The 27,189-nt window shown below is 57.4% G+C and overlaps 6 protein-coding genes across 6 annotated transcripts; 5 read left to right on the top strand and 1 right to left on the bottom strand.

Moving 5' to 3' along the window:
* Positions 1–9: 9 nt before the first annotated feature.
* On the top strand, positions 10–1,287 carry HRG_04257 (uncharacterized protein; the record flags this gene model as incomplete). The annotated part of the gene is made up of 1 exon (XM_044862728.1): positions 10–1,287. The coding sequence occupies one exon, from the start codon at positions 10–12 to the stop codon at positions 1,285–1,287; it is 1,278 nt and encodes a 425-aa protein (XP_044721342.1).
* A 3,594-nt stretch (positions 1,288–4,881) lies between these two features.
* HRG_04256 (major facilitator superfamily domain-containing protein) lies at positions 4,882–6,844 on the top strand (the record flags this gene model as incomplete). The annotated part of the gene is made up of 8 exons (XM_044862727.1): positions 4,882–4,957; positions 5,016–5,086; positions 5,142–5,212; positions 5,264–5,555; positions 5,624–6,066; positions 6,128–6,398; positions 6,462–6,566; positions 6,614–6,844. 8 exons carry the CDS (start codon positions 4,882–4,884, stop codon positions 6,842–6,844), a joined length of 1,560 nt encoding a protein of 519 aa, XP_044721341.1.
* Positions 6,845–9,376: 2,532 nt separating this feature from the next.
* HRG_04255 (GAF domain-containing protein) lies at positions 9,377–10,171 on the top strand (the record flags this gene model as incomplete). The annotated part of the gene is made up of 4 exons (XM_044862726.1): positions 9,377–9,379; positions 9,439–9,599; positions 9,669–9,748; positions 9,813–10,171. 4 exons carry the CDS (start codon positions 9,377–9,379, stop codon positions 10,169–10,171), a joined length of 603 nt encoding a protein of 200 aa, XP_044721340.1.
* Positions 10,172–11,689: 1,518 nt separating this feature from the next.
* On the top strand, positions 11,690–14,410 carry HRG_04254 (c2 domain-containing protein; the record flags this gene model as incomplete). Its single annotated transcript, XM_044862725.1, has 3 exons — positions 11,690–11,922; positions 11,977–12,486; positions 12,553–14,410. The coding sequence occupies 3 exons, from the start codon at positions 11,690–11,692 to the stop codon at positions 14,408–14,410; spliced, it is 2,601 nt and encodes an 866-aa protein (XP_044721339.1).
* A 689-nt stretch (positions 14,411–15,099) lies between these two features.
* HRG_04253 (U3 small nucleolar RNA-associated protein 15) lies at positions 15,100–16,692 on the top strand (the record flags this gene model as incomplete). The annotated part of the gene is made up of 1 exon (XM_044862724.1): positions 15,100–16,692. One exon carries the CDS (start codon positions 15,100–15,102, stop codon positions 16,690–16,692), a length of 1,593 nt encoding a protein of 530 aa, XP_044721338.1.
* A 1,420-nt stretch (positions 16,693–18,112) lies between these two features.
* On the bottom strand, positions 18,113–21,724 carry HRG_04252 (fungal zn(2)-Cys(6) binuclear cluster domain-containing protein; the record flags this gene model as incomplete). Its single annotated transcript, XM_044862723.1, has 9 exons — positions 18,113–18,389; positions 18,442–19,065; positions 19,124–19,228; positions 19,280–20,743; positions 20,800–20,909; positions 21,006–21,113; positions 21,174–21,274; positions 21,373–21,442; positions 21,512–21,724. 9 exons carry the CDS (start codon positions 21,722–21,724, stop codon positions 18,113–18,115), a joined length of 3,072 nt encoding a protein of 1,023 aa, XP_044721337.1.
* Between the last annotated feature and the right edge of the window lie 5,465 nt (positions 21,725–27,189).

Below are 27,189 nucleotides of genomic sequence, written 5' to 3'. Positions count from 1 at the left end.
TTCCAAGTCATGTCATCCGCCATGATGAAGCGGCTCCAAAGGGCAGTCCGCCGTCTTGTATCCAAGATAACCAAGACGAAGCATCACCAAGAACCTAAGAAGCAGCGGGAGCAGCAGGGGGAGCATGAGGAGCACGAGCATGAACAGCAGCAGCAGGAGGAGGAGCACGAAGAGCACGAGGAGCACGAAGACCAAGAGGAGCACAGGGAGCACGAGGTGGAGCAGCAGCAGCAGCAGCAGCAGCAGAAGACTGTCTGCGCCCTTCTCGAGGTGCCCGTCGAAATCGCCCTCCTCATCGCCAAGAATCTTCCGCTGCACGGCCAGCTACTGCTCTCCCAGACGTGTCGTGCCCTGCGAATCGCCCTCCATCACCCTCTAGGTCTCGACAAAGCCAAATGGGGAAGCAGTCAGAGCGTCGAGTTCCTCTCATGCCTCGCCCGTCAGCGGCCCGACCACTGGGCTTGCTGGCGGTGCCATTGCCTCCATCGCACCGACCACGCCGACTCTCCGGCCTCTCAATTTCGGCAGAGAAGAGGATGCAAGTCTCGGTCCGGTGAGATCTTCGGCCCTAGAATCGGTTCTCTGTTTAGGCTCTATCACTTCCACGTTCAGCTCGCGCTCAAATACACACGCCTGGCCCGCGCCGGACTCGAGGACGAGGGCGGCAGACGCCAAAGACACCTTGAAAAGATATTGCAGCCCTACCATGGCGGGCTGCCTACCCGCTTACCCCCGTCACTCCTCATCTGGTACTCTATCTTCCCGAGGATCGTTGACGGTAGGTTCTTGGTCCTGAGCGTATGGAGCTTCGAAGACGAGGACACCGAAGTCAAACGCCAGCGTGACGTCTTGCGATTCGTCCTCCCTCTGTGTCCGCACAAGAACTACCACGACCTGGCATGGGCGATCCGGAGGCGCAAAAAGCAGCTACTGCTGGATCAACAGTTTGCTTTCTGCAGAACCGGGAATGAGCTGGCACCCACGAGCCCGGTCCGCGTCGAGGTGCACGACGCCTGTCCAAACTGTCGAACCGACTTCTCCGTACGAGGCTCCCAGATGTGTTCCGTCTTGCGCTGCTGGCAAGACTTAGGGCCCGAAGCATCGCCCAGGAATCGAGTCTGGAGAGCTCGAGCCGATATGCTCGAGGACAATAGACTGCCTAATGTTTATCACGAACCCGGAAGCGTCCGCGCACTCTATGAATCTGTCGATGGTGTACTTGAGCCAGAGGAGCATGAGAAGACGACCCAGTCTACGTCATCTGTCGAAGGAAAGGTCGGCGCCTGATTCAGCCGAGCTGAGGGAAAGTAGAGGAGCAAGCGCTTTGCTATGGTTGTCAAAAGCAACCTTCCATTCAATATTTTTGGCCACCTACTTACTGACTGTTTTGGTACTCTCTATTAATAACAACTGCAATTGGCTTTCGGCAGAGCGACCTCCGACCATGAGGCCAGCCAATCGTGGGTTAACGCCAACTGCACGGCGTCTCAATACCCGTCCATGTCAGGTGAGTATCTTCTATAAGACCAAGCCCCTAAAGGACGAAGATGAGCAGTATCCTCTTTATCCCAATATGGGCCTAGTCCAGAACATCCACCCTTGTTGTGAGGTGAAGGTCTATGTAGTCGAACAACGGCGATTCCCTTTCGTTTGCCTTGCACAGATATTGAAATAAACTCTCATCATACATCGACATTGTATCTCAGGTGAATTTTGCTTCAGAATAGCGAGCGTTCAAAACACGTTCTTGTGTATATTTACTCAGCCTGATGACATCGGTAAATTCGAGACCGGATGCCCCAGATCGAATACCGCCCAAACTGCGGCCGGATGTCTTTCGAATACAATTAATGATAGTCGGTCAATGAGCCCTCTGTAAACTTGGACGGCCATTTCAATGAATCGCACTCAGGGGTGCCGTCAGGGGTGATCAGGTTGACGATTGGGAAGTCATAACCTGCATCACTTATGAGACGGGATATTAAGAGGTCTTTATAGGTATAGAAACGTCTTAGGCTCTAGAGACCTAGCACAATAGGGGCAAGTAAGGTCCCATATGCTAGTTGTACTCTTTACGTGTCCTACAGCAAAGGATAGAATTCTAAGGGAAAAGGGTGCCTGCATTAATGCCCTGACTCTGCTAACCTCCCGGGCCATAGTATTAGTAGCTCTTACTGAAATTTACAGCTCAGAGATGCTGCCTTGGCATGGGTCATATAAGAGCTCCTTAGTGTATATCATCTTAAGAGAAAAGTAGACTTGTCAAAATGAATCCAAATCGAACCAAGTAAATCTGCAAGGGTCTTGGCCTGGTGGCAAAAGAAGTGGTCGCGCTAGTGGACCGCTCAGTCACTGCAGAGGCAAAGTGTGGCACGTAGCAAAGAGAACGAAGTTGTCTAAGCGACAACGTTGTCAATCGACAACAGCCCCGTTAGAAAATTAAATTAAATTGAAGGTCCAAGTTCTAGTTAAACGAATAAGCCTTGCGAGTCTTAAGACTATAGCGTTATTTGCCAGTTCTCGTCTGCTCGAAACTTCAATCTGAGGTTGACCTCTGTTTAGTCCGCACTATAACGGATCCTCGGCGGGCCCACAACATGTAGTCATATAGGAAGCTGTTCTGGATTGGTCATACTAGGCTATTGTAATGTTGTCGTGGTTTAAATAAGAGAAATCTAATCTATGCACGGTGGTAGGAAGCTGAATCCTGCCTCTAAACTATGTATAACAGAAGTGGTTGAACCTCTAGCGATCAATATAAATGCTGGGAATAGACGCGATCAGTTATCAAGATCCTAAAACCGGTATCATCCTTGATGACAGCCGTCTGGAATCAATGGAGGCACACCACTATCATGAGAGTAGGTTCTCTGCTGTAATCATACGCGATTTATGCGATTTATACTTACGCGTTTAACAGATAACCTGCTGAGGCTTCATAACAGGTCAGTCACTAACTGACCGAAGCGACGAGTCCGGGTTTCAACCCATGCCAGCGCATGGGAGTGTCACTATTACCATCGACTTACATGATACCCGTGCAGCCTACGTGCTTTCTTCTGAATCACTCAAACTTTTCGTCGAAGGTACCTTCAATATTGCCAATAAGAGGAACAACAGTTTGGCTGGCTATATACGGTACAAATCGAATGCCATAGATATATTTCCCGATACCTTGACATCGCCATATAAAGTCTTTGAGGAGAGAAACATATGCTCTCTGGAATGGATGAGTGTACTAAAGGAAGCCATGCTCGGCTGTGAATGTTTAGCTGAAGCGGCGCGGCAAGCTGCTCTGAACGGTTCGACTCAGCGAATAAATGACTACTCTTAGAACTCAAGCCAGAAACCTGAAATTCTGTCGCGGATGTCTTCGCCAAAGTTGCTGCCGAGTGTAGCCTACACAACATACGACTCTACGTTATGTGTGATCATTTTCAGTGCAACTCTGGCCGAGGCAGCTTCAGCTCCTACTTTCTATGGTCAGACCCAGCTCACGTCAGATTCTGCAAGCGAGACTATTTCTTGCCTACATTCCCGACACCCGACGACCAGGGCTTCGTTGTCCATATGATGATCCACGGGATGACCCATATAGAATGTGTCAAGGGAACTCGCGACCATTTGGGATACGGCCTAGATGGGTTCATAAACCTAGATAAGGATGAAGCTCTGAACAATGCTGACGGCCATGCTTGGTTTGCCGATGCAATCTACTTAAACGAGGAAGGGCTGAACATAACGGCCCCTACTTGAAAATATGTCGCCCAATATACACTAGGCGCCTGTCCCTAATATCTGGCCCGATTCAGCGCCATGATACAGCAGAGTTCCCTTTGGCATATCACAACTTGAAAGATGCTCATGCCGTTGTGATTGATAATTTGATTGATGAGCCCCATTAACGTTATTTCCCCGCAGAATGGACCACGTTGCATGGTGGGCGCTTGTCCTGGTGCTCTCGGGGGTGGGACGGAGGTGTTCCGCAAGGGGGGGCTGCTGATATGTGAATGAATCGTTTTATTTCCGCCCTATGGGGCTTAAAGCAGCATGGAAACCGTGGCTAGAACCTAGCTCAAACAGGTAACAGCGCCCGTGAGATGAAGCGTTCTGGACTGGATAGTGCGTTTCGGTTTCCTTGCGAAACCATAGCGCCGCGGAGGCCCCGGCATCGCTATTCCGCCTTCTTGCAGGGCTGATGATATGCGCTTTCCCACCAAGCTGGACTGTCAAGAGGGCATAGAGTACGTTGTCACGAGGCCTGCCACAGGGATCAACATCGACTGCTACCCGGTTATGCAGTCGTATCATGTGGTCTGGTCAGTCAGTACATCAGTACCCAACATACGTATGGACTGCTGGTGTCGTCAAGGCCTGTAAAGTAGATGAAGTCCCTTTCAAATCCACCTCTGTAAGTGCTAGATAGACGTTGACACGGGTCTGCCTGTAATCGAAATACACCCACAGCTGACGGCCGTGGGATGACCCTCTCGAGGATACCGTCCTTCTTAAAGTGATGATGCCGGGTAAAGTTATCAAGACGATTAATGCATTACTGACTCGCGACGCCTTGTAACCATTCGCGTATGTAATGTCATGCGAAGTAAGTTCCGCTGCCGAGTCAGAGGCCCTCGTGGTCTTGTAACCGGTTCGACAAAAGAACGCGCCTGACAACAGTTAACCTGAGACCTGAAAGGTTATGGCATTGTTACCATCAACGGCATCTCCGTCCCCAACGAGTCTTGTATGCGTATATGAAATACCAAGTCCCTATGCCAGAACCTTTTTCTTTCTTCCGTCTTCCAACACCTTCCAATCGGCGCGTTATCGCACATTCACCATTATATTTCAGGGTTTTCACGACCTCTCAAACACGTCGCGATGGATGAACCCGGCCGGAGGAAACCTCCAGATGACGGCCCAGACCATCCCCCGGGGACTGTCGAGTTGCTATCCCGTGGGTCCGCGCTTCAGTCACACTTTCAGAGCGTAAAATGCCAATGCAGCTTCTTTAGGTCGCAAGTATATTCAAGATGGACAACTGGTTTTGATCCCAGAGCCTTCTGATGATCCGGATGATCCCTTGGTCGGTTATTCACAAGCTCCCCAAACATCGTCTCTCGGCTTATACTGTCTTTCAGCTATGGCCCAAGTGGCGCAAGGCCTGGAACTTTGCTTTGCTCGTTGCCATGACGCTGCTTATATTCACCGGGTGAGTATACGAACTTACAGCCCAAACTCACTAATATTAATACGTATTTAGGCTGTCCACCCAATCGATTTTCATCTCTCAGCTACGGAAAGATCTACAGGCGACAAACGAAGATCTCATCAATTCGAGGGCAGTCGAGCATACTGGGGAGGCCCTAGGGTGCATCCTGTTCATCCCTTTTGCTACAAAGTATGGTAGACGCTCGGTATATATCGTCTCGATTGCCGTCTATGTGGTGGCGGCTTGGTGGTTTGCCAACATGACCACGACGCAGGAGCTCTACATAACCAACGCCCTCAAGGGCTTTGCCGCCGCAATCAACGAGACAGCCGTTCAGATGAGCGTACGTTTACTATTCCACGAATGCCACGGCATAACATGGCGAGCAAGCCAACTAATATGGCCAACCAGATTCGCGACATGTTCTTCCTCCACCGGAGGGGTTCTGCCAATGCCCTTTATCACTTCGCCCTCTCGACGGCGTTTTCCCTCATTCCCATGGCTGCTGGCGCGCAAGCGACGAACTTCGGATGGCGGGCATCCGCAACGACGCAAGCCGCGACCATGACGGTCCTTTTCGTCTTCTTCATCTTCTCATTCGAGGAAACAAAATTCGTTCGCGAGACTGGGAAAAAAATCTCGGATGATTCCGAGAAGGATAACAATAGCACCGTTGGCCTCGTACTCGATTCGGACCGTGCCTTGCCTCGAAAACCATTCCCACACTACCTCAGACTCCAATTTCTTACCACTACCGACGAATCGCTCTGGAAGATATTTTACTACCCTATACACTCTTGGTGGCTGCCTCACATTGTCTTTACTTCTCTCGTTTTTGGGACCGGCTTGATGTGGTTAGTTATACTTTCCGCTAGCTTGACCATGACGGTCCGGACAATGCTGATGAGAAGACAGGATTACCATCCAAGGATCGTTGAAAAGCATCGTGTTTTCCGCCCCTCCATACAACTTCAACCCGCAGCAGCTTGGGTACCTGTTTGTGGCGTCATTTGTTGGCTCTTTATTTGGCAACCTATACGGCGGATACTTCGTTGATTGGATCGTCGTGTGGTTAACAAAAAGGAACGGAGGCTTATACGAGCCAGAAATGCGCTTATACCCGCTTCCTTTACCGGCCCTTGGGATGTCGGCCGGTTTGGTCGTTTTCGGCGTTACAGCTGATCGCGTATGTTCCCTCTCTCTCAGAGATAAAAAGAGCTTGAAAATGCTAATGCAGTGGAATCTCTAGGGCCTGCATTGGATTTTCCCCAGTATCGGAAGTGCCTTGATGTCATTCGGCTTTGGCGGCATGGCAAGCATATCCTTTACCCTCGTGGTAGATGCCTATCCCAACGTATGTACCCCTTTAACTCCTTAGGTGCGCCAACTAACAGGTGGAAGATTATTGCCCAAGGATTTGTGGTCGTCGCCTTTTTCCGAAACGTGCTCGGCGTGATCGGCCCTGCTGCCACCAACCCCTGGGTCAAGGGAATGGGCCTCAGCGGCTTGTTCATTACCGCCGCGTTTATAAATTTGGCAATTAATCTTTTGGGCGTGCCTCTTTTGATATGGGGAAAGAGGCTGAGGACCAAGACTGCGAGTCGGTATTATCGCTTGTCAAAGCAGAGCTAGTACGCGATGCCACTGACCAAGTAACCATATCGCCGAGGATGATGATATGGTAGAGGCAGCAGGGCTTGATTAGAGCTGTCTATTGCTTCTGCAGCCTCAATGACGGGTTAGTAGACTGTTGATTCCATATAGATTAGAGAGTGCCCAAGCTAGAGCTATTAGACGTCGAATAAATGGCAAGAGTAGAGCTATTTGCACGTTACCGGCTATTTTGATACTACTTGCCCTTAGCCCGCTCCGAGCTAGGTCTGGAAGAATGGTAAGAAGAAAATCAGCAGGCTAAACGACTTATTATGAGGGACACGGGCGAAAGAATTTACTTATACAAGCGGAGATCTTTGCTACCTGCCCGAAGGGGCAGCTAATGAACTCTACTGGTTCGGACTTTATTCCCGGCGCCTTGACTGCTTCCGGTAAAGCAGCACGCTATAATGGCAATCCGTCTCGAGTGGGACGAGAAGGATAGAATCTCCGAGGCAGGAGGTCGTACGTCTCGGCTTGCTGGCAACGATCCGATGTAGCGATCGTTTTTTGGGCACTAGATATGGGTTCCCGAAGCCAAACAACGAGGTGCGTACGGTCGCGACTCGAGAACATGAAGAGCTTGTTGCCGCGGTTCGGGACTAGAAAGATCTGGAACCGGTGTCAACTGACGGTTGCCGAATAAGTTTCCGTTAGGCACCACCTTCTCTCCGCCGCTCAGATCCAGCTGGTCCGTCGTGCGGCCCCTAATTGTCGGCGTAGCATTAAGAATTAACTTGGTCGGCGCCTTCGGTTGAGCCGTGGCTGCTGTCGTCTGGCTAACAAACAGACGTGCTCTGAGATGGGGGAGTTGCGGCGCCTGGGCCTGGACAGTGGTGCCGGAGAACGATAGCCAACAATAAGGATGAGCCATCGATTGGCGTTTCGGCAACTTGCTGCAGGAGCAGAATGTGGTTGGGCCAGGATCAGAGCGGCCCAGACGAACCAGCTGCAGCACACGCATCCATCTCCGAAGCGCATTATTCCCAGTCGTCCCCTCGCAGTGGGGAGAATCGAATCCAAGCGAATGTATATGCAGTATTCATCTACATACGGTCGCACATTAGCTGTGGTGTGCAGGTTGCGCAAATCTCGATTTAGCTGGACTTGGAATTTCCTATAAGTGCAACCTTAACAGGCCGAAGACTAACTCTAAGAACTGACTACCAAAGTATTACAAATGGCTCTATAAAAGAAGCCATACCGACTGTCAAGCAGGACACATCTGTCATCATGCCCCATAAGTCTCAAGTTGACAGGTGGTCAGAGGATCCTACCGTCGCCACTTATACCTTATGCCACATAAAGCGAGCATCCTAAATCACCTAAGTTTTGGTTATCTGCTCCATGTAGTTTAAAGCCATATTATCACGTCTTTAGGTAGAAGAACAAAAGACGCCGAGTGGACGAGAGTGGACTTGAGGGCTGACGTTGGCGCCCTTCAAATCGCAGGGTGCTGTCAAGACGGCACAATACACTATTGTGAACACAACAGTATCAAGTGCCAAGAGAGGGGACTCTGCTTGAGACTGAAGAAAGTCTCTACTTTCATCTTGGTAGGGCGTGATTTCTCTTCCACTCTCTTTGACCGCGCGTCCCGGGAGCCTGGCTTTTTGTCTGGCTGAAGAGCCATGTTAAGTGCTGTCGACGCTACATGACGCGGAGTCCCTAACCACGTCTTCCTCTGCCCGTCACCCGTTTATTGGTTCACACCCTCGCCAAGTCAACCGTTGGTAATTAAATGTTGATGCAAGTTCAGAAAAGTCGGCTTGGAGGCTAGAAAGTGGAGAAGCGGAGGGACAGTGGAAGATGATCCAAGCGAGCCGAGTGCGGGAATCCAACCTCAGGCTCGACTGCGTCTTTGGTGTTTGGCATTGTTGCCCCGTGCGTCCAGACAAGGCCACTGGAAAGGCAAGCCTGCACTCGTGCGGGCAGAAGAGTCACACAGGAAGAGTTCAAGAGGCGAGTATCAACCTTGCCACCAGGGCTGTAGCAAATTGCCTTGCAGCCCAGAGCGATATAAGAAAGGCCACCAGAGACGGCAGGAAAGCTATCCGGAGTCGAGAGCGTGAGTGGTTTTTAAAATGGGAACGGAAGGAAGGAAACGCAGCGCCTGTTCTGCTGACCAGGTCGTCCTACGCCTTGCACTCAAGTGCTTTTGTCCGGCGCGTAGGCTAGAGATGCATCTGCGGGTGGGTGGTCTTCCCTGGACCTGAGCCGAAGCGCAGGCGGGTGGCTGGTGGGTGGTTCCACCGTATCCACCGCAGATGCAGCGCCAAGTTCCGATTCTGCAGCGTCTGGACTCTAATCGCTGAGTGTTGTCTCGCGCGCTGGCCTACAACGGGATTGAAAAATGCCACATCAGCTAAAGATGTTGCCATCACGATTTTCAGTGGGCCCAGGACGGTGACTAATCGCACCAGCTTGGCGGGAGGAAAACCGTGGCCTCGGGACGTGGACGTGACGCTTCACCGAATCATTTACCCCGAAAACGACCAAGAAGACAACACAATGGTCTGTCAAGCCACCCCCCCAATCAGGGCGCGCGTGAAAACCCCTGACACTCCCCGCAGGTTCACGCCGACGCGTCCAACTTCGCCAGTGGCGTCACCAAGGACGAGGCCTACGAGCAAGTCCTGCTCCAGGCCAAAGGGCTGTTCGCAGACCAGCGCAACTGGGTTCGTGAGCGCCTCTCGGCCGACACTTACTTGAACGCGTCGACTGACGGTGACAGGTTTGGTATGCGCCACCAGTCCACTGAGGATTCGTGACATGGGAGTAACCAACAAGACGCCATGGCAAGCAACCTCGCCAACGCCGCCTCTTTGTTATGGCACGCCTACAAGTCGCTACCGCCTCCAAGCAGCCAGGTCAACTGGGCGGGCAAGTACTCCCCCAGTGTCCACCCCCCAAGACGGCTGCGGCTGAACCGGGTTTTCGCTTCAAGGATTCTACGTCTTGGACCCTTCCTCCAAGGACCCGCAACTCATCCTCGGGCCCTTTCAGGGGAAAGTCGCCTGCCAGACCATCAAGTTTGGCCGCGGCATCTGCGGCACGGCGGCGGCGTCGCGGGAGACGCAGCTGGTCGACGACGTGGACCGCTTCCCCGGCCACATCGCCTGCGACGGAGACAGCAGGAGCGAGATTGTCGTGCCGGTCCTGGCCGACGACCGCGACGGCAGTGGGACGAGGGCCGTCGTCGCAATCATCGATGTCGACTGTGCCACTCTGGGCGGCTTTGACGAATCCGACAAGAGGTACCTGCAGCAACTGGCCGAGCTGCTGTCCAGAAGCTGCGACTGGTGATTAGAGCACGTGGCGCCACCATAGATCTCCTGCTCGATGCAGTCATCAATCACCTTTAAAGGTGGCTTCCTCATGGTTCGGCCCGCGAGCTGCCGTATGTTGGTGACGTGGAGACCTCTGATGTTCTTCTTTGCACGGCGATGGCGAAGCCGGGGAAATGACGTTGCCACGAGGAATGGACAGTCCAACACATGTTTCTGTCATGCCACGCACGACCCCGTGGTTTCAGCGCTCAAGACAAGGCGGTCCCTATGGCGACGGAGCAATGGCCATTGTGTCCGGGCCATCGACAGAGACAGGCTGACCCACCGGATGCGGATAGGGCCTGAATTGGCGGCTCAATGCGCAGCGCTATTGCAGTGTTCCCTTTTCTCGTTTCCGATGGTGGACCTTGGGGGAGGAGGAGGTTGGTCGTCGGATCCCGGACCCCTGCTCTCTTTCGATGGACCGCGGCAGTACATTGTTTTCGTTTCGTTTCTCGGTTCGCATCCCGCTGTTGATATGAACCCAAGCCTCGTCCCGGGCGACGTCAGCAAAGACTTGGCGCAGCTCAGCCAGGATTTGTAGCCATTGCAGAGACGGCGGCTGATTCGCCGTCACTTGTGGCATTTGCCTTCTAGAAGCTTGCGTCGCGAGAAGGGGCTCAGCAGTTGGTACCGGAACCTGAAGAGGTACCGACCGTACTTCGTAGGTCCTCTTTACGGGGCGGTACCTGTTCTTGCGCCCCCGCTTCAGCCTCCAAAGGACGGCAAACGGTACACCTCTCCGTCTCCAAAGCCTCGCAGTGCATCCCGTGCATCCCCCAGCGAGTACGTTCGTAGTGGCAGCCGCAGCACGGCTTCTCTGGTCCTCTCCTCCTCCTCCCAACTCCTCCTCCCACCTCCTCCTCCTTGCAGCGGGCCGACCAAGCTAACGGGCAGCCGCCCAAGCAACCACGCCCTCCGTGAGCCATGGACCGCTGAAAGCCGCCCCCACTAATAGTACCTGAGCAGAGCGCTAGAGCTCGTCGGGCGTAGGCCGGACCCTTGCAGCCGCCGGGTACCGTCCAGGTAGCCGCTACCAGCCTCTTTGTTTTCAGGCCCCTCCTCCCAGCCACCGCGCCTCGGGACCGGCTGCCCTACACGGCCGCTGCTCGCGCGGTACTTGGGGCTACCTGCTCCACCGGCGCCCAACGTCGCCGTCTGGAGCTCCCCCCCAGGTACCGCCTGTTAGAGAGCTTGCAGATGCTCATGCAACAAAACAAGGCGGCGTCATCCTCTTTGCGCTCTCTTCCCTCTCTTGCATTCAATTACTCCGCGTCTCACTCATTGTCCCGATCAGCGCCCGAAATAGCTGTGCTCGCCGTTTGCGATTCTTTCCTTTTCCTTAAGTCTCATACCTGGTTTTCCTTTCATTCTTAATTCCGACTCTCGCCGCTTGTTATTGACGCTTGGTTGCCGATGTGAGCTGTCTCTCCCTCTGCCCTTTTGCTGCATCACCTCCACAAGCTCTCCGTTTCCTTGCGGCACGCACTCGACAATGGCGACCAAGACGATGCCCTTTGCCCTCAAGGGCGGCCACACTGCCGGCATCTTTGCCGACATGTCCGTCGACGGCCCACCCATTGGCACCCTCGTCACCGTCGTCGACAGGGCCAAGAACCTGCCCAACCGCAAGACAATTGGGAAGCAGGATCCTTACTGCGCGGCCAGGCTCGGCAAGGAGGCAAAGAAGACGGCCACTGATGTCCGTGGCGGTCAGACGCCCAAGTGGTAAGGTGTCCTCCAAGCTCTCATCTCATCTCATATTGACCGCGTCGCTCCTAGGGATCAAGAACTGCGCTTCACCGTCCACGATTCCCCCGACTACTACCAGCTCAAAATCTCCATCTTCACCGACGACAAGAAGACGGACCTCATTGGGGACGCCTGGATAGACCTCAAGGCCATCATCGTCCCCGGAGGCGGCCAAAACGACGTGTGGCAGACCCTCATGTGCAAGGGCAAGTACGCCGGCGAGATTCGACTTGAAATCACCTACTACGACAGTCGGCCAAAGCCCGACAAGCCGGCTGTTAAGCGCAGGCTCCCTAATGCCTCGGACCAGGACATGGGTTCGGTGAAGCAAAGGGCTGCCACCAAAAGACGGCCTCTGCCGTCTGACCCCGTCACTGGCGAGGCCCCGTCACCTCCTCCGTCGGCTCCCCAGCCCGCGGTACATGCGTCCCCAGACCATCACCAGCAAACGCCACCACGACCCCACGCCCATGTCCCGACCCAATCGCCGCTTCAGGCAGTAGAGTACAGTACCCCTGCGGCGCGCCAGCATCCCGACCAGTACTCGCCATCGCCTCAGTCCGGATACTCGACCTCTCGTGTGGATGGTCCTCGGCCCGCCCAGAGGCCCAGGGAGGCGTACGACACGCCCTCGCGCCATTACGACGAAAGTGCCTACGGGCCAAATGTGGCCGGCTCTCCCTACGATCAGCCCGTTTCGCGGGGCCAGCACTCTCCACTGCCGGAGCACCACACTGTGACGCTGCCCGAGGGAGACTGGGTGCAATCTCAGCCGATCGAGGACGAATGCCCACCGCCACCGCCGGCGCATCGCTCCATGCCCAGCGGAGACGGCCAGGAGCTGGTGCGCCGGGGCATTTACGACTCCCCGCCGCAGATGGTGGCGCCCTCAACACCCATGAGGCACGGGGTACTGAAGAGCGAGGCACTCAGGCACTCGGCCCCCACCTATCCAGGCCGACCACTCTTCCGGCCCTATGACCCAAATTCGCCAGGCTCGAGTCCCTCCGAGTCCCACAACGGCTCTCCTGTCCCACCAAGGTATCACTCGTACGATCCTGCGAGCGACTCGCAGCACCGATCGATGCAGCCCACGGTGGAAGATGTCCCGGAGTCTCCGCCAGGGGTTCTGGAGAGTTCTTACAAGCACGGTGGCCCGAGGTCCACCTCCAATGACGAGATGATGTTCGAGTCGGCCCCTCGTTCGGAAACGATGGATCTCATGCGCTCGCCCGCCGCATCGTCGCGCCACGCGAGCCTGTCTCCTGGACACGGCCGCGGCGGGCTTCCGACTTCCGCATCGCTCGTCCATGTCAGGGACCAGTCGAATGGCCTCATGTATCAGTCACTCAAGCGACAAAGCCAGCGCCCAAGCCCAAGACCTGAATTTGAAGCGGGCCAGGCGCGCGGCTCTCCGGGCTGCGCCCTGCCAGATGTCCCTGCGTCCCTGTCTCCTGGAATGGACCCGGGCTTGTCTCGTGAGATTTTGGAGCAAATATACGAGGAGCATCGCCACGACGGCCGACATGCAACGCCTCCTGGGACAACGCCGACGAGGGGTCGTCACGATAACGACGAATCCCAGGCATACCGCTCCCACTCTCCAGGATACGTGGCCCGTCTGTATGAGGGCCGGCCCGATGTGACCTACTCGGGAGGGCCAGAAACCCAGCTGGTCCGACGTGGTCACGCCTCACCTAGCCCGAGCCCGAGTCCGCAGCACAGAATCCCGCGGAAATCGGTGAGCCCTGGGCCGCCGGCGGCCGAGGACCGGATGATATCCGATACTCCTTTCAGCCCCGACTCGTACGACGCGCTGAATCCTGCCCTGGGATCGCCCCGGGAGCCCCGTCCGAAGACGGAACGAATCGAAATGGGCGGCAAGATCATCACACACGATGGGCGGGAAGTTGACCCGTCGGACCACTTGCCAATGGAGTCGTGGGCTCCGGAGCCTGAGCCAAAGGGCGGCCAGATGCAGGCGTCGCCAGATTCCCGTAGCAGGCCCACTCCGTCGGGAGCTCAACCCATGCCCCCCAGTGGCCGAAGGCCGCTTCGGATTGCTCGCGCGCAGCCAAGCACGACGTCGCCGCCTTCATATCATTTTGACGACAGCCCTCGCACGCCTCCGGTGTCTGGACGCGGTCGGCTTCAGAAGAAGGCCGCACGAGGACCCCCGGGGCCCTCGGCCGCCATGTCCAGCCCTCTCGCACCCGTTTCAACGGACAACTTCCAAGAACGACAGATTGTGTACACTCGAACGGGCGGACCCCGTCGCTGGGGCTCATGGGATTACCCCAACGAGAACCACGCACCGCAGCATAACGCCGCTCCGCCGATTCCGGCTAAGATCCCCTTTACGGCGATGAGCGGCGCCAACGGAGGGGGGGAGCTGGCATTGATGCACGAGATGCAGCGGATTGACATCGGGTCCGGCAGGTCTAGACGCCGGGGAGGATATTGAAAAAGGATTGAGCAAGACAGGATGGATGATGGAAAACTACACGAGATTGATTTCGGGGCAATACGGGCTGTCTTTCAGGAATATGGATGGGCCAGGGGAAACAGCGAGGGAGACAAAGCATTTGCGGAGTAACAAGGAGTTGGGGCTGCTGCCAATGGATTTGGATGGGTACATGTACTTTAGATTCTTTCAACGAGGGCTAATCGTATGAATGGTGAAGCAGTGAAGCTACTCTGGCCGACTTTGCATCAGCGTGAGAATAAGAGTTGAAGACTGAACCGTCGTCCGGCAACATTGCTTGTACTTTGTACTCTGGAGGTCTTGAAGAGGAAATGGAGGAGAGGACGCTAGTCCTGTTACAGCAAAGCGCCATCCGCCCCGCGCGGCAGCGATTCCGCACATCGAAGTCCATTTGACGTTAAGGGACTTTTTTTTTTTTAAATTTTTTAAACCGCTAGAGAAAACCTCCGACCGACTTCATCCATCCGGCAGCTCCTCCAAGATTGCGATTTAGGTAGCGCAACTGCTCATCCTCGGCATCATCAACAACTATAACTGCAGCTACCACCAAAAGAGCGACTCGAATATCAGCAACAACAGCGGCGGCAGGGGCCCCAGCGGGCACACCGCGACAACCAGCAGCAGCAGCATCGGCAACAGCAGCATCAGCACAAGCAGCATCAGCAGCCATGGCCGCTCCCGTGGGGCCGCTCCCACAGCTCAGGCTGCCGTCGGGCCCGTCGCCAACGACGGCGGAGCAGCGGTACTGGAAGACGTTCAAGAACCAGGTGCTGGTGCCGTCGGCAACGGGCTACGCGGCGACGCACCTGTCGTGCGCGGGCGACGTCTTCGCCGTGACGACGGGCACGCGCGTGCACCTCTACTCGAGCCGGACGCGCAAGCTGGTCAAGACGATAACGCGCTTCGGCGACGTGGCGCGCTGCGGCGAGGTGCGCCGCGACGCAAAGGTGCTCGTCGCCGGCGACGACGGCGGGCGCATGCAGGTGTTTGACGTGGGCTCGCGCGCCATCCTGCGCACCTGGACGCAGCACCGCCTGCCCGTGTGGACGACGAGGTGGTCGCCGACGACGCCGACGACGCTGCTCAGTGCCAGCGACGACAAGACGGTCCGCCTGTGGGACCTGCCCGGCGCCGAGCCGACGACGACGCTGTTTGGCCACGCCGACTATGTCCGCTGCGCGCGCTTCTTGCCGGGCTCCATGGCCAACATGGTCGTCTCCGGCAGCTACGACGCCACGGTGCGCCTGTGGGATCCGCGCATCGCCGGCGCCGCCGGCGCCGTCATGACCTTCAAGCACGCCGCCCCCGTCGAGGACGTGCTCCCCCTGCCCTCGGGCACCACGCTGCTGGCGGCCGCCGGCAACGCCGTCAGCGTCCTCGACGTCGTCGCCGCCCGGCCCCTGCACCTCATCAGCAACCACCAAAAGACGGTCACGTCGCTCAGCCTCGCCTCGAGCGGCCGCCGCCTGCTCACCGGCGGCCTCGAGGGCCACGTCAAGGTGTTTGAGACGACGGGCTGGAACGTCGTCCACAGCTCAAAGTACCAGTCCCCCGTGCTGTCCGTCCTCGTCATCCCCTCGGGCGACGCGCCCGACGCGCCCGACCGCCACCTCGCCGTCGGCATGCAGTCGGGCGTCCTCAGCGTCCGCACCCGCCTGACGGTGCCCGAGGCGGCGCGCGAGCGCGAGCGCGAGCGCGAGATGGCGGCCCTGGTGAGCGGCACCGTGGCCGCCCTCGACGCCGCAAAGTCGAAGCGCAAGCGCCGCATCGAGGCTGCCTCCTGCCTCGACATGGTGGGCGAGGACACGGACATGGTCGTCCTGCACGACGCCCGCGACTCCCGCAAGCGCGAGCGCCCCTGGCACAACGACCTCCGCCACGCCCGGTACGCGCGCGCCCTCGACCGCGTCGTCGACCGCTCCGACCCGGACTACGCGCCCCTCGAGGCCCTCTCGCTGCTGCTCAGCCTGCGCCACCGCGGCGCCGTGCGCGACGCCCTCGAGGCCCGCGACGAGCAGACGGTCCTGCCCGTCATGCGCTGGGTCTGCGCCCACATCTGCGACCCGCGCTACGTCAGCGTCTGCGTCGAGGTCGCCCTCAACCTGCTCGACCTGTACGCAGAGTACGCCGGCGGCTCCCCCGAGCTGCACGACGGCTTCTGCACCCTCCACCGCCGCGTCAAGCGCGAGGTCGAGGGCGCCCAGGTGGCCTCCCTGACGGGCGGCATGCTCGACTCCTTGGTCACGAGCACCATGCAATAGGAGCATCATGGGCCAAAGCTGGCTGGCTGAACCAAGAAGAGCAGAGGTTCCCCCTTCCCCTCCCTCAGGAACTGTGCTGGGCAAGCTGGGTCCGTGGGCGTTTGGGAGGAATACAGATCCGTACAGGGAGTAAAAGGAACGGAAGAAGAGGCCGGAAAGCATACCCCCCAAAAATGGATAGATCCTTGTACATGTCTATTTATATGTCTTCTTCGCAGCCCCATAGACTAGCACTTGACGAGCAAAAGCAGGCGAGGCACTTCAACGTTAGCTACCTGAGCAAGCAGGGTATATATAGCCTTTCCCGCTGCCCGCATATAGAAACGTATCCATCACGGCACCCTTTTTCACCAAAGATATAGAGAGGCCGCTGATGCCGTGATCGCGGTGCCGCTTCCAAGGGAAATGGGCGGGGGATGGTTTCCGCCCGCCCGCATAAACCTCGACCGCATCAGAGCAGGACTGTTCAGGCTGCATCTCATCCGTTGCTTTTGATCACCTAGTTCTCAAAACTACAACTTCTGACATGCCCATCTCATACAGACGACCAATCTGTGCGTCTTCTCCCCCCGTCTCATCATCTATCACCCCCGCGCCACTCCCGAAAATCACCAGCGGCGCAGCCAACTGCTCGCTCGCGTCCGCCCTCCCTCCTTTCCGGACCCTCCAAGGTCGATCAAGTCCTATACCTATACAGAACCCTGGAAGGTCCCCTCCCACAGCTCGCGCATGAGACCCTAGAAGGTCTACGTGGTATCTCCTCCGCTTCCCTCCCGAGTATAAACGCAAGGAAACCCCGATGACGTACTAGTAAGAGATAATGGGTTAAAAGACTTTTTCGGTCGCGCGCGGCGTCCTGGTCAAGGAAAAGAAAAAAGGAATGGCGGGACAACGTGCCCTTGCCAAGCAGAAAGCAGGCTGCCCACGGACCCGGGCATCGACGCATCTGACGATGTGGACCACTGTGCATCGAGTCTGCGCAAACCGCGCATCTTTGACTCCTCCCGCCCTATAGGTACTTACCCAGGCTGCACACGCGAGCTGAGAAATATTCAACGGAGCCGACGCCGCTGCCAACATGTTCCAGAGCCAGGCCCAACCCAACAGATACTCTGCGCTCAAAGGGGGGTGTTGAAGAGCAAGGGGTATCGCCCCTTCTCGCAACCGCCGAATCATTTGACAGCATCTTGAGGTCGTCAATGCATCGCCAAGCCGAACTGAATGAAAGGCAGATGCAGTTTCGAAACAAGCCTCGCTACTACCTGCGAAGGAGGCGTCGTCGTTGTAACGGACAGAGCAAATCTCCGCGGCCATCGAGGCTGCGCATTTTGTTGACACTGTCTGCCGGGCCGGTGCTTCACCTGCCGCGTGTCATGTCCGTGTGTGCGTGGGGAGACATGGCCAGGCTCCCGGAGGCGTGCTACACCAGAGGCGGTGCCGCCATGAGCATCTTGGGCGTATGCAGGCTCGCGCCGCTCGAGAAGCTCGAGCTTGTTCTCGGATCGTGGGCGAACAAGTCCCGCTGCAGACCCTCGAGGATGTGCTTGTCGATTCTCAGAGAGCTCGTAGCCGTCGCTGACTGCCGCAAAAAGGATATTGTCCTGACGAAGAGCGCCTGCAAGAGCTCTTCGTCGATCATGGCGTGAAGGATAGGGTCCTTGTAAGCAGCCGCGAGAACAAGGAGGTTTCCCCACTGGCTGTGTAGGCTGTTAGCTGGGCGGTCGCTTAGAATCGGAGACATGTACTTACGCATGTGCCGTTCCAAAGACGTTGGTGATGATGGGCCGTTTCTCGCCGAGACCATGGAATGCCCTTGTGCTCTCGACCAGGGCCTTGATGCCTCTTTGCGCCAGCTCGACAACCTTGGGGTCGATGTCGCTCATGGTCCTCGCACCCGAGGCAATCCTCGAGTAGACGTATCCTTCGCGGAACTCGGTCATGTGTGGGCTCGACGGATGGTTCTTGCGGCTGTGATTGAATTCCAAGATCATCCTGACGAATGGCCGATATGTAATTACTTGAGCCCCCCAGTACTTTCCGCGCAGCCGGGCCGAGAGAATGTCATCTGCGGGCGGATCGTCTTCGTTGAAGGCGTAACGTGGCGCAATCCAGTCCATGCCCAGAACGGCCTTTGCCACGAGCTCAACGCTGTTCAGCTTGTTTTCATGCTGCTTGTCAGGGTCCAAGGGATCCTCGGGCGCATAAAACAGGCGGTGGATACTATTTAGATGCGTCCGCAGGTAAAGCTGGCCCGGGTAGCTGTCCAGCACCCTCTGATCCACGTCATCGAGCAGGCTCATGTTGGGATGTGGCATGTCGTCCTCGTACGACAAGAGTCCGGACGGAGGTAACGGCATCTCGGCGATGAGATCGCTGTCGTTAGGGCCTGGTTAGTTGTCGGTGGTAAGCACGCCGTTGCATTGTCTCTCACCTTTCCAGCTGTAGGCACGTCCAGAACGCCAACGCCAGCTGATTGTACTTGGGATCTTGGATGAATTCTCGGTTGTGTTTCATTTTGCGCAGCTTGTCCAGGCTCCTGCGCCTCGAGTCAGGACACGGCAAAAAAGGTGAAAGGGGAGGAGCTTACGGTCTCATAATGACTTGCAGCTTGTGGCTGGCCTGATGGATAAAAGCGAAGCTCTCGATTGGCCGCGCCAGTTGTCCTTGGTAGAGACCCGCAAAGATGTCGGCGTACACGTTCTTCATGTTCTTGTAGGCTCCTGTATGGTTTCCCAGGATATCCGTCGCAAACGCAAAATATTCCAGGCCGGGTATCACTTCGTAGTTTTTCTTGAGGCTGTAGCCGACGCGGACGCCACCGGGACCATGGATAGATGATCGCCTGCTCTGAGCGCCCCGCTCCGGTTCCCTGGGAGAGGCAAGGCTGGAAGAATGGGAGTGGGAAGAATGGCTGGGGGGAGAGCCTTGGATCGGCGAGGGCGGGATTCCGTTTCGGTTCATGGGGCTCCCCTGAGGCTGCGGATCCCCATGATGCAGCGCGTCAGGGACGCAGTCGCGATGGAGGCATATCTTTCCGAGCGCCAGCACCGTCAGGATGAGGGCGTTGTGGATGGACCGTTCCGGCCTGCCAGCCCTCACAGGGCCATCCAAGCCGTCGGGTCCGGGAGAGCGCTTCCGCTTCAAGCCCGTGGAATCTGTTGGAGTGTGGCAGCCGCTCGCGAACGCGAAGCCGGGCTTGGTGGTGTGATGCTTGAGGGATTTCGGGTGAGCCCTGGGCAGCGAGTCGAGGAACTGCTGGACCCAGTCGTCGAGGGTTTTGGGTTGTATAATGGGGTGCATGTTCAAGATGTTCTCCTTGAAACTCTCCACGTACTGTTTGACTCTGAACTCGCTGAAGTCGGGGTTGCCGTCGATGCCGAGAACGCCACCCCTGTAATCGACCTGATCGCCGGGGCTGAGCCCTCCCAGACGACCCCAGTCGGCGGCCGGGGAAGGTGAAGCCATGTCGGAAGAGTCGTCGGCCATATCTAGCTGGCCGTGGTCCACAATGTCCCGATGCCGCGAGGGGTGCGAGTCTTCGCCCCGGCCATACACGATCAACGGGCCCCGGTTTTGCTCCGGACTGATGGGAAACTCTCTGACATGATAGATGCCCTCCCTCTCAACGTGATGCTTCGTGATTTCCCGGATAGGCGGCCATTCAAGAAGCAGACCGGCCAGAGTGGTGTGGTTAATGGGAATCGCAGGCTCTCCAGGGGGGACGGGGGGGCCCGGCTCCGCCTCGATCTCATCCTCTGCCGTGATGTGCATAGGAAGACGTTCGGCACGGATCTGGTCGCGGGCGGCATCGTTTAAGTGATAGGGGTTGTCGGCCCCGCCGTCGGTGATGGACGAGTGACGCGACATTGCTTTCATCTCGTCGTCGGACAAGGGGTCAGATCTGACGTGGCCGTTGCCAGAAAACCTAGTAAACGACGATTCGAGCTTGGTGATCCTATCATTCATCATGCCCACGTGGTTCACCAATGACGACAGGCTATTCTGCATCATCGTAATGCCCTCCAGGATGTCGGCCTGGGCCTTGTCGGTCCTGTCGACCATTAGCAACTGGAAATTCCTCGCTCGGCAGGGCAGCGTGCCGCATACGCTTTTGGCACAGGATCCCTATACCGGCACTCGGTGCCCTTGTCCCTGCACGTCTTGCAGGGCTTGGTCTCGTCGCATTTTGCTTTGAGTTGGCGGCATTGGTCACAGGCCTTGGGCCGGAGGTGTTAGTCTCGCGCCGGCTCAACGTGAAACGGGAACCAGAGGTGGATAGGTCAGGAGAGAAAGGCCGGGGCGGGGGCTCATACCTGTGACGCCCGCGTGTTCTTCTTCTTGGCCGCGCTGACGGAAGAGTAGACGCTGTAGAAGGTTTCCGTCGCCGACGGATAGCCACTGTGGTGAGGCTCATAGGAGGACTGGTGCGAGGGCGTGGGAGGAAAGGACGGGGGGCGGTAGACTCCAGCAGCCGGAGGCACCGGCGGCCCGCCGTCGTAGCTCATGTGTCGCGGTTGACTCTCGGCCGCGTAGGGCGAGGGCTGGAGCGGCGCGGGAGGTTGGGGGGCCGACGCGGGGTGGGCTGTGGGAGGGAGAGGGTCGGGGGCATGGCCCGTAGAGTTGGGCCGCCGGAGATCGTCGCCAGTTTCCCGTTTTATAAGGGAGTCTCGCGGGGGGTACTGGTGATAGGGATGGGGATGAGCGGGCGAGTGAGGTTGCTGTTGCGGTGGGGGATGCTGGCGATGGTGGTCTTGCATGGGGGCAAGAGTCTCTTGGTCGTGATGGCGACGGTCGAGGTCGGGATGCTGGTGGGCATGACCGTGTAATGGTGCCGAAGCAGACGGCGGCGGATCTGCGGAGTGGGGTGGGTAAGGCTGTTGATATGGAGCCGGGGCTGGGTGAGGTTGAGAAGGATGAGCTGGTGGTGGCGGCGGATGAGGACGCGGAGCCGCTGGAGTAGCATGAGGATGCGGGAGTGACGCACCCTGCGCTGTGGAAGCCGACCACGAGGAGAGACGAGGGCGTTTGCCATCGGGAAGTCCTGGATCCATACTTGTGGTGCTCGACGTACCGCCACGCAAGACAGAACACATGCTCAGGAACGAGGCGTGAGGCGAAAGCAGGGACCACCGAGGGGCAACGGCCAGGCCATGGGCTAAAGGCGAAACAAGCAGACACCCAGGGAGTGAAGCTGGAAAAGGAGCTGGTTTATTGGGCCGTCGCGCTCAAGACCGGGAGCTTGGGAACAAGGCCGGACATGGGGTGGGCGCGCGAGGCTCGCACGATTGGTAGGCTATGATGACATGAGCCGGGGGACCAAGCAAGCAAAGAGGTCGGTTCAACAGAAGTCGAGCCAAGGCCGCAAAGGCGGCGAGGCGATCAGCAGCAGTTGGGCAGCAGACGAGAAAGCTCTCTGGAGCTATCCAGGAGGAGACAGCCTGAGTAGTGGGGCGCGGGAGCAGCGACTGGCCCCCCCCCCCCCTCTCTCCCGTGGATGGGAGGGACCGCGAGTACCGCAGGCTTGTACAGCGTCGCAGCAGGTTGGAGGCTGTGTACAAGGAGCAGGCTGAGGTTGCACAGCGTAGGTACGTGCGGCCGAGGTTGCAGCCTTTCCCAAGCTATCGCAGGGCTAGCGGCCAGACGAGAGGACGACGACGTCGGACAGGGCGCGGCGGGTGGCGCGGCGATGGGACAATGTCGAGTCCCATCCAGACTGGCGAGCAGGAAGGGCAAAAAAGACGGTAAGCCGCGATGGGGGAGCTGAGGGCCGAACCCACGAAACGGACCCTGCCCTGTGGCTCTTTCTCGAGCGCGCTCTCTGTCATTCATCAGCAGGCTAACAGGACCAGGGTGGCTTGAAGGGCGTCCGTATGTGCAACGAGCTCCAGCTCCAGACGAGACCGGGGGGGAGTGAGGGTGGTGGTGGTGGTAGTCGACAGGGAGCGCCGGGGGGGGATGTGCTCTGAGCAAGCTGTCGGTCGGCTTTGACACACACACGCCCCCCCTCGCCCCCCCCGCCTCCCCTCCTGCCTGGTGGTTTGTCTGGTTGCCGGTTCTTTTCCTCGAATGAGGGGTCTCGCGGCAAAAGCCTCGTTGATCCATGCCGGCGCGGATGTCGACTGCAAAGATGGGTTCGGGGCGGCAGTCGAGCGGGCCGGGCAGTGAAGGCGGTGGAGATTCGGGAGAGGCAGCGACGAAAGGGCAGACAGAGCGGGTGTCGACGTTCCATCCACAGGCGGGTAGGTACCTAGGTACCTACGTTCCTCCGGTACATCTGTACATGTCCGTGGAGGCCCAGCGTAGGTAGGAAGTACCTGCTGTACATGGTCCTCGAGCTAAAAAGGCCCGCTGGGCAGGTTATGCCATCGCCCGTGCGGCGCGGCATAAAACAGCATGGAGTAGCGGGTACCTCAGTGTCCAGGGACCAAGTGGTGTAAGTACAGGAACATGGATGGGCTTTGGGTGCCTTAGTACAGTAAGGTAGATGGGTACCTGGTAGGTAGGTACGACAGTCACCAACGTAGGTACTTGCACACTCGAGGGTAGAATGAATGAACGATGAACGCCTCTCCTGATACTATCTCGATCAAGACGACTGATTTAGTCAAGTGACGTAGCCAAACGAATCCTTCTAGCCTTGCAGACGCCCGCGGGTAATGTCAGATTCTCGATTTGCATCATTCGTCTTTGTTGACAATCACTCTCGAATGAGACGCGGCCGCCACCGCCCGACGCGGCTCGCCGGCGCCCCTGCGGGCACGTTTGGTGAAATCCAGATGACCCTGGCATCAACGGCAATAGCTCTCTTTATAGCAAGCTGCTTTACTAATGGTTTAATCAAAGCTTATAAACACCTTGTCCCTGGCCCAAAGCTTGGTCTCGTGGTGTACCTCGTCTATGCCCGTCCATGTCCAATGGACCAATACTTTTGGTCGCAATTTCATCAGATATCCAGGTGGACACGGTCTCTCTCCACCCCCACCGCCGTCAGTACAATGTGTATGAGTCGGCTGCCGTGAGACATGAAGATGCTCCGTCGTCGCCGGGCTGGGTCTACAGTACAGTATGTATACATACGCAGGTTGAGGGAAAGACGAGGCCAGTACGGCGCGTCGAGCGTGGTGTAAGTGCCCACGACGCCGTCCCGTCAAGCGGTGACGCTCGTGCCGGCATGTATCCGTACAGTACCTACAGAACAAGGCAACGTTGTACCTACAGTATGCACGCTAGGCCTCCCTGTTTAGCTTGCCTGTTTAGCTTGCCTGTTTAGCTTGCATGGCCCGGCGTGCGATGCCGATGGACATGCACATCCAAGTCCCGTCGGCCCCAGCATCCAACGCGTCGGAACCTGGCAATGGCTCACTCATTGTTTGTCTCGTCTCTTCGTCTCTACGTACATACAGTACGTACACACTGTCGTACTTTGCACGACACCTGGCCATCCAAAGGCGCCGTGATGCAGCTCGTTTACCGCCTGCCTAGCAGGGCATGCCCTGCATGCATACAGAATAAAACTCCGTGGCAAAAGCCCTGTGTGCCAAGGCGCTAGCTCGGCGAGGGGTGCCGTTGCTCGCGGAGAGCCTCTCGGTCAGTTTGCGACCGCTCTGTTTGGCGGTATCCGCGTACTATACTGCACAGTATAATACGTCGTTGTGAAGCATAGCTAAGGGAGTAACTGACGATGTCACACATGTGTATATCTAGAGCATCCTCACCTCACATTCGTCCTGGGCAGACACACGAAACTCCGTATGCATGTTGGACCGGGCAAAGGGCCGAAACGGCACGCGCTCGCATGCTTCAGCGAGCATCGCGTACGGGACATACAGGCGCCAAGTGCGGTCAGGGCTATCAATTAGTTGTACTCGTTACCTTAATTAATAGTCGTGTATCCGTACGCTATTAATCAAGGTAACAAGATGTCCGAGCTTCCAACTGGGGCCCCGAGGGCTTGGGTCACGGCCGTGCTAGCGCCGGCGGACAGCATGTCCAGCGCCGGCGAGGTCGGCGGCTGGGAACTGATTCGGGACATCAATCGCCGCCTACCCATGTCCTTCTCCGTCCTCTCTTGAGCACCACCAACTGCTCACTCACCACCCTCTACAGTAAGCGCGAGCAAACTTCACCGCGGGCCTCGCATTGGCTCGTCGGGCCCGTGTTGGCCCCGTGTTGGCCCCGTGTTGGCCCCGTGTTGGCCCCGTGTTGGCCCCGTGTTGGCCCCGTGTTGGCCCCGTGTTGGCCGCCCCATCGACTCGAGGCCAACGGCAGGAGAATGCGCACAGCATACGTACAACAAGCATCCCATCACCGCCCGTGCTGCCAGGTGAGAGCGACAGGTGTCAGAAGCCGTCTCGATTCTGTACATGTCTCATCTGCACCCTGTAGCCCAAAGTACCAGTACGGATACCCAGCTGTCCCTTGTCTCTGCCGCCTCCCCCCCTGCCGCCGCCCTCTCTGGCTGTCCTTCCATCTTGGGCCGTCTTCTTCTTCTCCACGTCTAATCCGCACACTGATGCAGCAGCATTGTTGGTTCCCATACCTGGTCCTACTTGGGCGCAGACCGCTTCCCCCATCCATCTTGTTTGTGCTTGCTGCTGCCCTGTTCCCCGCTTCCATCTCGACCCGGCTTGGCTCTCCCTCCCGAGCCCCGGTAACGGTGAGTGCCGGGTGCGGGCTTGGGATCGCTGCCTGCCGGGTCCATGGTCGGAAGTGAGAGTCAGCCCCTGGGAGGGAGTGAGGTGAGACGACGCCCATCCCGTACGACAGCAGGAACAACAACAACAACAACAACAACAACAACAACATCGCTGTCGTATCCAATTACAGTACATGCTTCGCACGTTGATCGATGACCCAGTACCAAAGTACAGTACACCGGAGCACACAGCACGACACTGGACCGCTGATTGGAATAAAGTGCTCTGTAATCTGGGCGCGTCTCGCGGGCCAAATGGGCACGGATTGCCCCATGCATCACCGCCCTCGAGCCGCCCACTCATGACGTGACACCGCAGACCGCATCTCATGACAAACACCGGGCTAAGCACCCTCGGTCATATCATACCATCATGGCCTCGCTCGTCTCGTGCTGCTTCTCCTCCTCACATCGCACCCGCCTGCGATGCTACCGCCGAGATAGGGCAACCCGCGCTCGGGAGGGGGCCTTGATGGGCATAGTACCCCCAGATTCGTACATACGTGCTCATTTGTAAGGTATAGTACAGTAGATATTAGTCGTAGTTGTCGACGCGAGCCCGGCCAGGATCACACCTCCCCGCTCCTCCTGGACGTCTGTCCGGGCTGAGTACAGTTCCCCGCGTTGCTGCCAAACCTCTGGTCAAGCCGGCACGCCTGTGTACTTTGGCGACCAGCCGTCCAACGAGTCGACGCCGAGGAGCGCGCCATCCACGCGCCGGGTCTGGGTCGGCATCAACCGAACCAGGGCGCCGAACCCATTACCTGGGTACGGAGTCGCGTTGTCCGATTCTTCCTTGTTTGGTACCAGGTCTCAGCCCCGAGGCCCCCGACGATGGCGGCAATCGAAGTGGGTTGGGCGTCCACCATACACGCAAACACGCAAGGACAGGCCTCCTTCTCCCCGCACGAAGACTTGCTGCTTGCTGCTTCGGGGAGGTGTCTACAAGTTGTCCCATACGAGTAGGTATGTACCCCAATGATCGTGGCGACGGCTTGAGCATCATCCCTGTATACTACGCTCCCATGCCATCTCATCCCAGAGGCAAGATACACAGTCTTGTCATGTTAGTTTTGGGCACATTTCGCCCTTCTCGGCAGATGTCGGCACGTACACGTACACGGTCAGATGTAATGGCAGATGTATATGGCTCCTGCGGCCCCTCCGACTGCAGCTGGTGGCCCTGAAGAGCTGATGAGACGAGACGCACATCGCTTGTCGAGACTGGCCCTCGAGTTTCAGCGGCGGCAGCCCTGTGGAGTGAATGATTGCATGCGCCCACCTAATACAGACCTACTGTACCTGCCTGACGAAACATTGCTCTACTGTCCGTCTCCATCACATCAGCTGCCCACCTCGCCTTAGCTACCTCGCCCTACTGTGTTTGCCCGTCTACCCGTAGCCCCGTTCGGATGCGTGCTTGCCTTTCCTAGGCTACCTGTTTCCCGGTAGGTGGACTCGCTAAGAAGCAAGGGCAAGGGGGAGCAGATACCCGGTCGTTGTCACACCATCCCGTCGCCTCTTTCTCACTCTCGCAGTCCGCTCCCATGCCAACATCTCCTACAAAGGACCATCCGTCGTGAACCTTTTGGGCACCATCCGGCCCCGAGTGTCACTGCGGGACCCCCCTACCTCTTCTTGCACGGCGTTTCTCCCGCAGCCCAGCCTGCTCATGTGAGTCTGGCGCGAGTCCGGAAGGCCGTCCCGGGCCCGAAGTCACCAACATGCAGCCGCGGGGTGGATGTTTCATCCAGCCAAACGTCGAGCTCTGAGTGCCATGCTCTCGTGGGGGTGGTCATGAG

The sequence above is a fragment of the Hirsutella rhossiliensis genome, assembly GCF_020360975.1.
Source record: "Hirsutella rhossiliensis strain HR02 chromosome Unknown scaffold00004, whole genome shotgun sequence".
NCBI classification, from domain to species: Eukaryota; Fungi; Ascomycota; class Sordariomycetes; order Hypocreales; family Ophiocordycipitaceae; genus Hirsutella; species Hirsutella rhossiliensis.
Note: the sequence above shows the minus strand (reverse complement) of the source record. Positions and strands in the feature narration are given on the sequence as shown.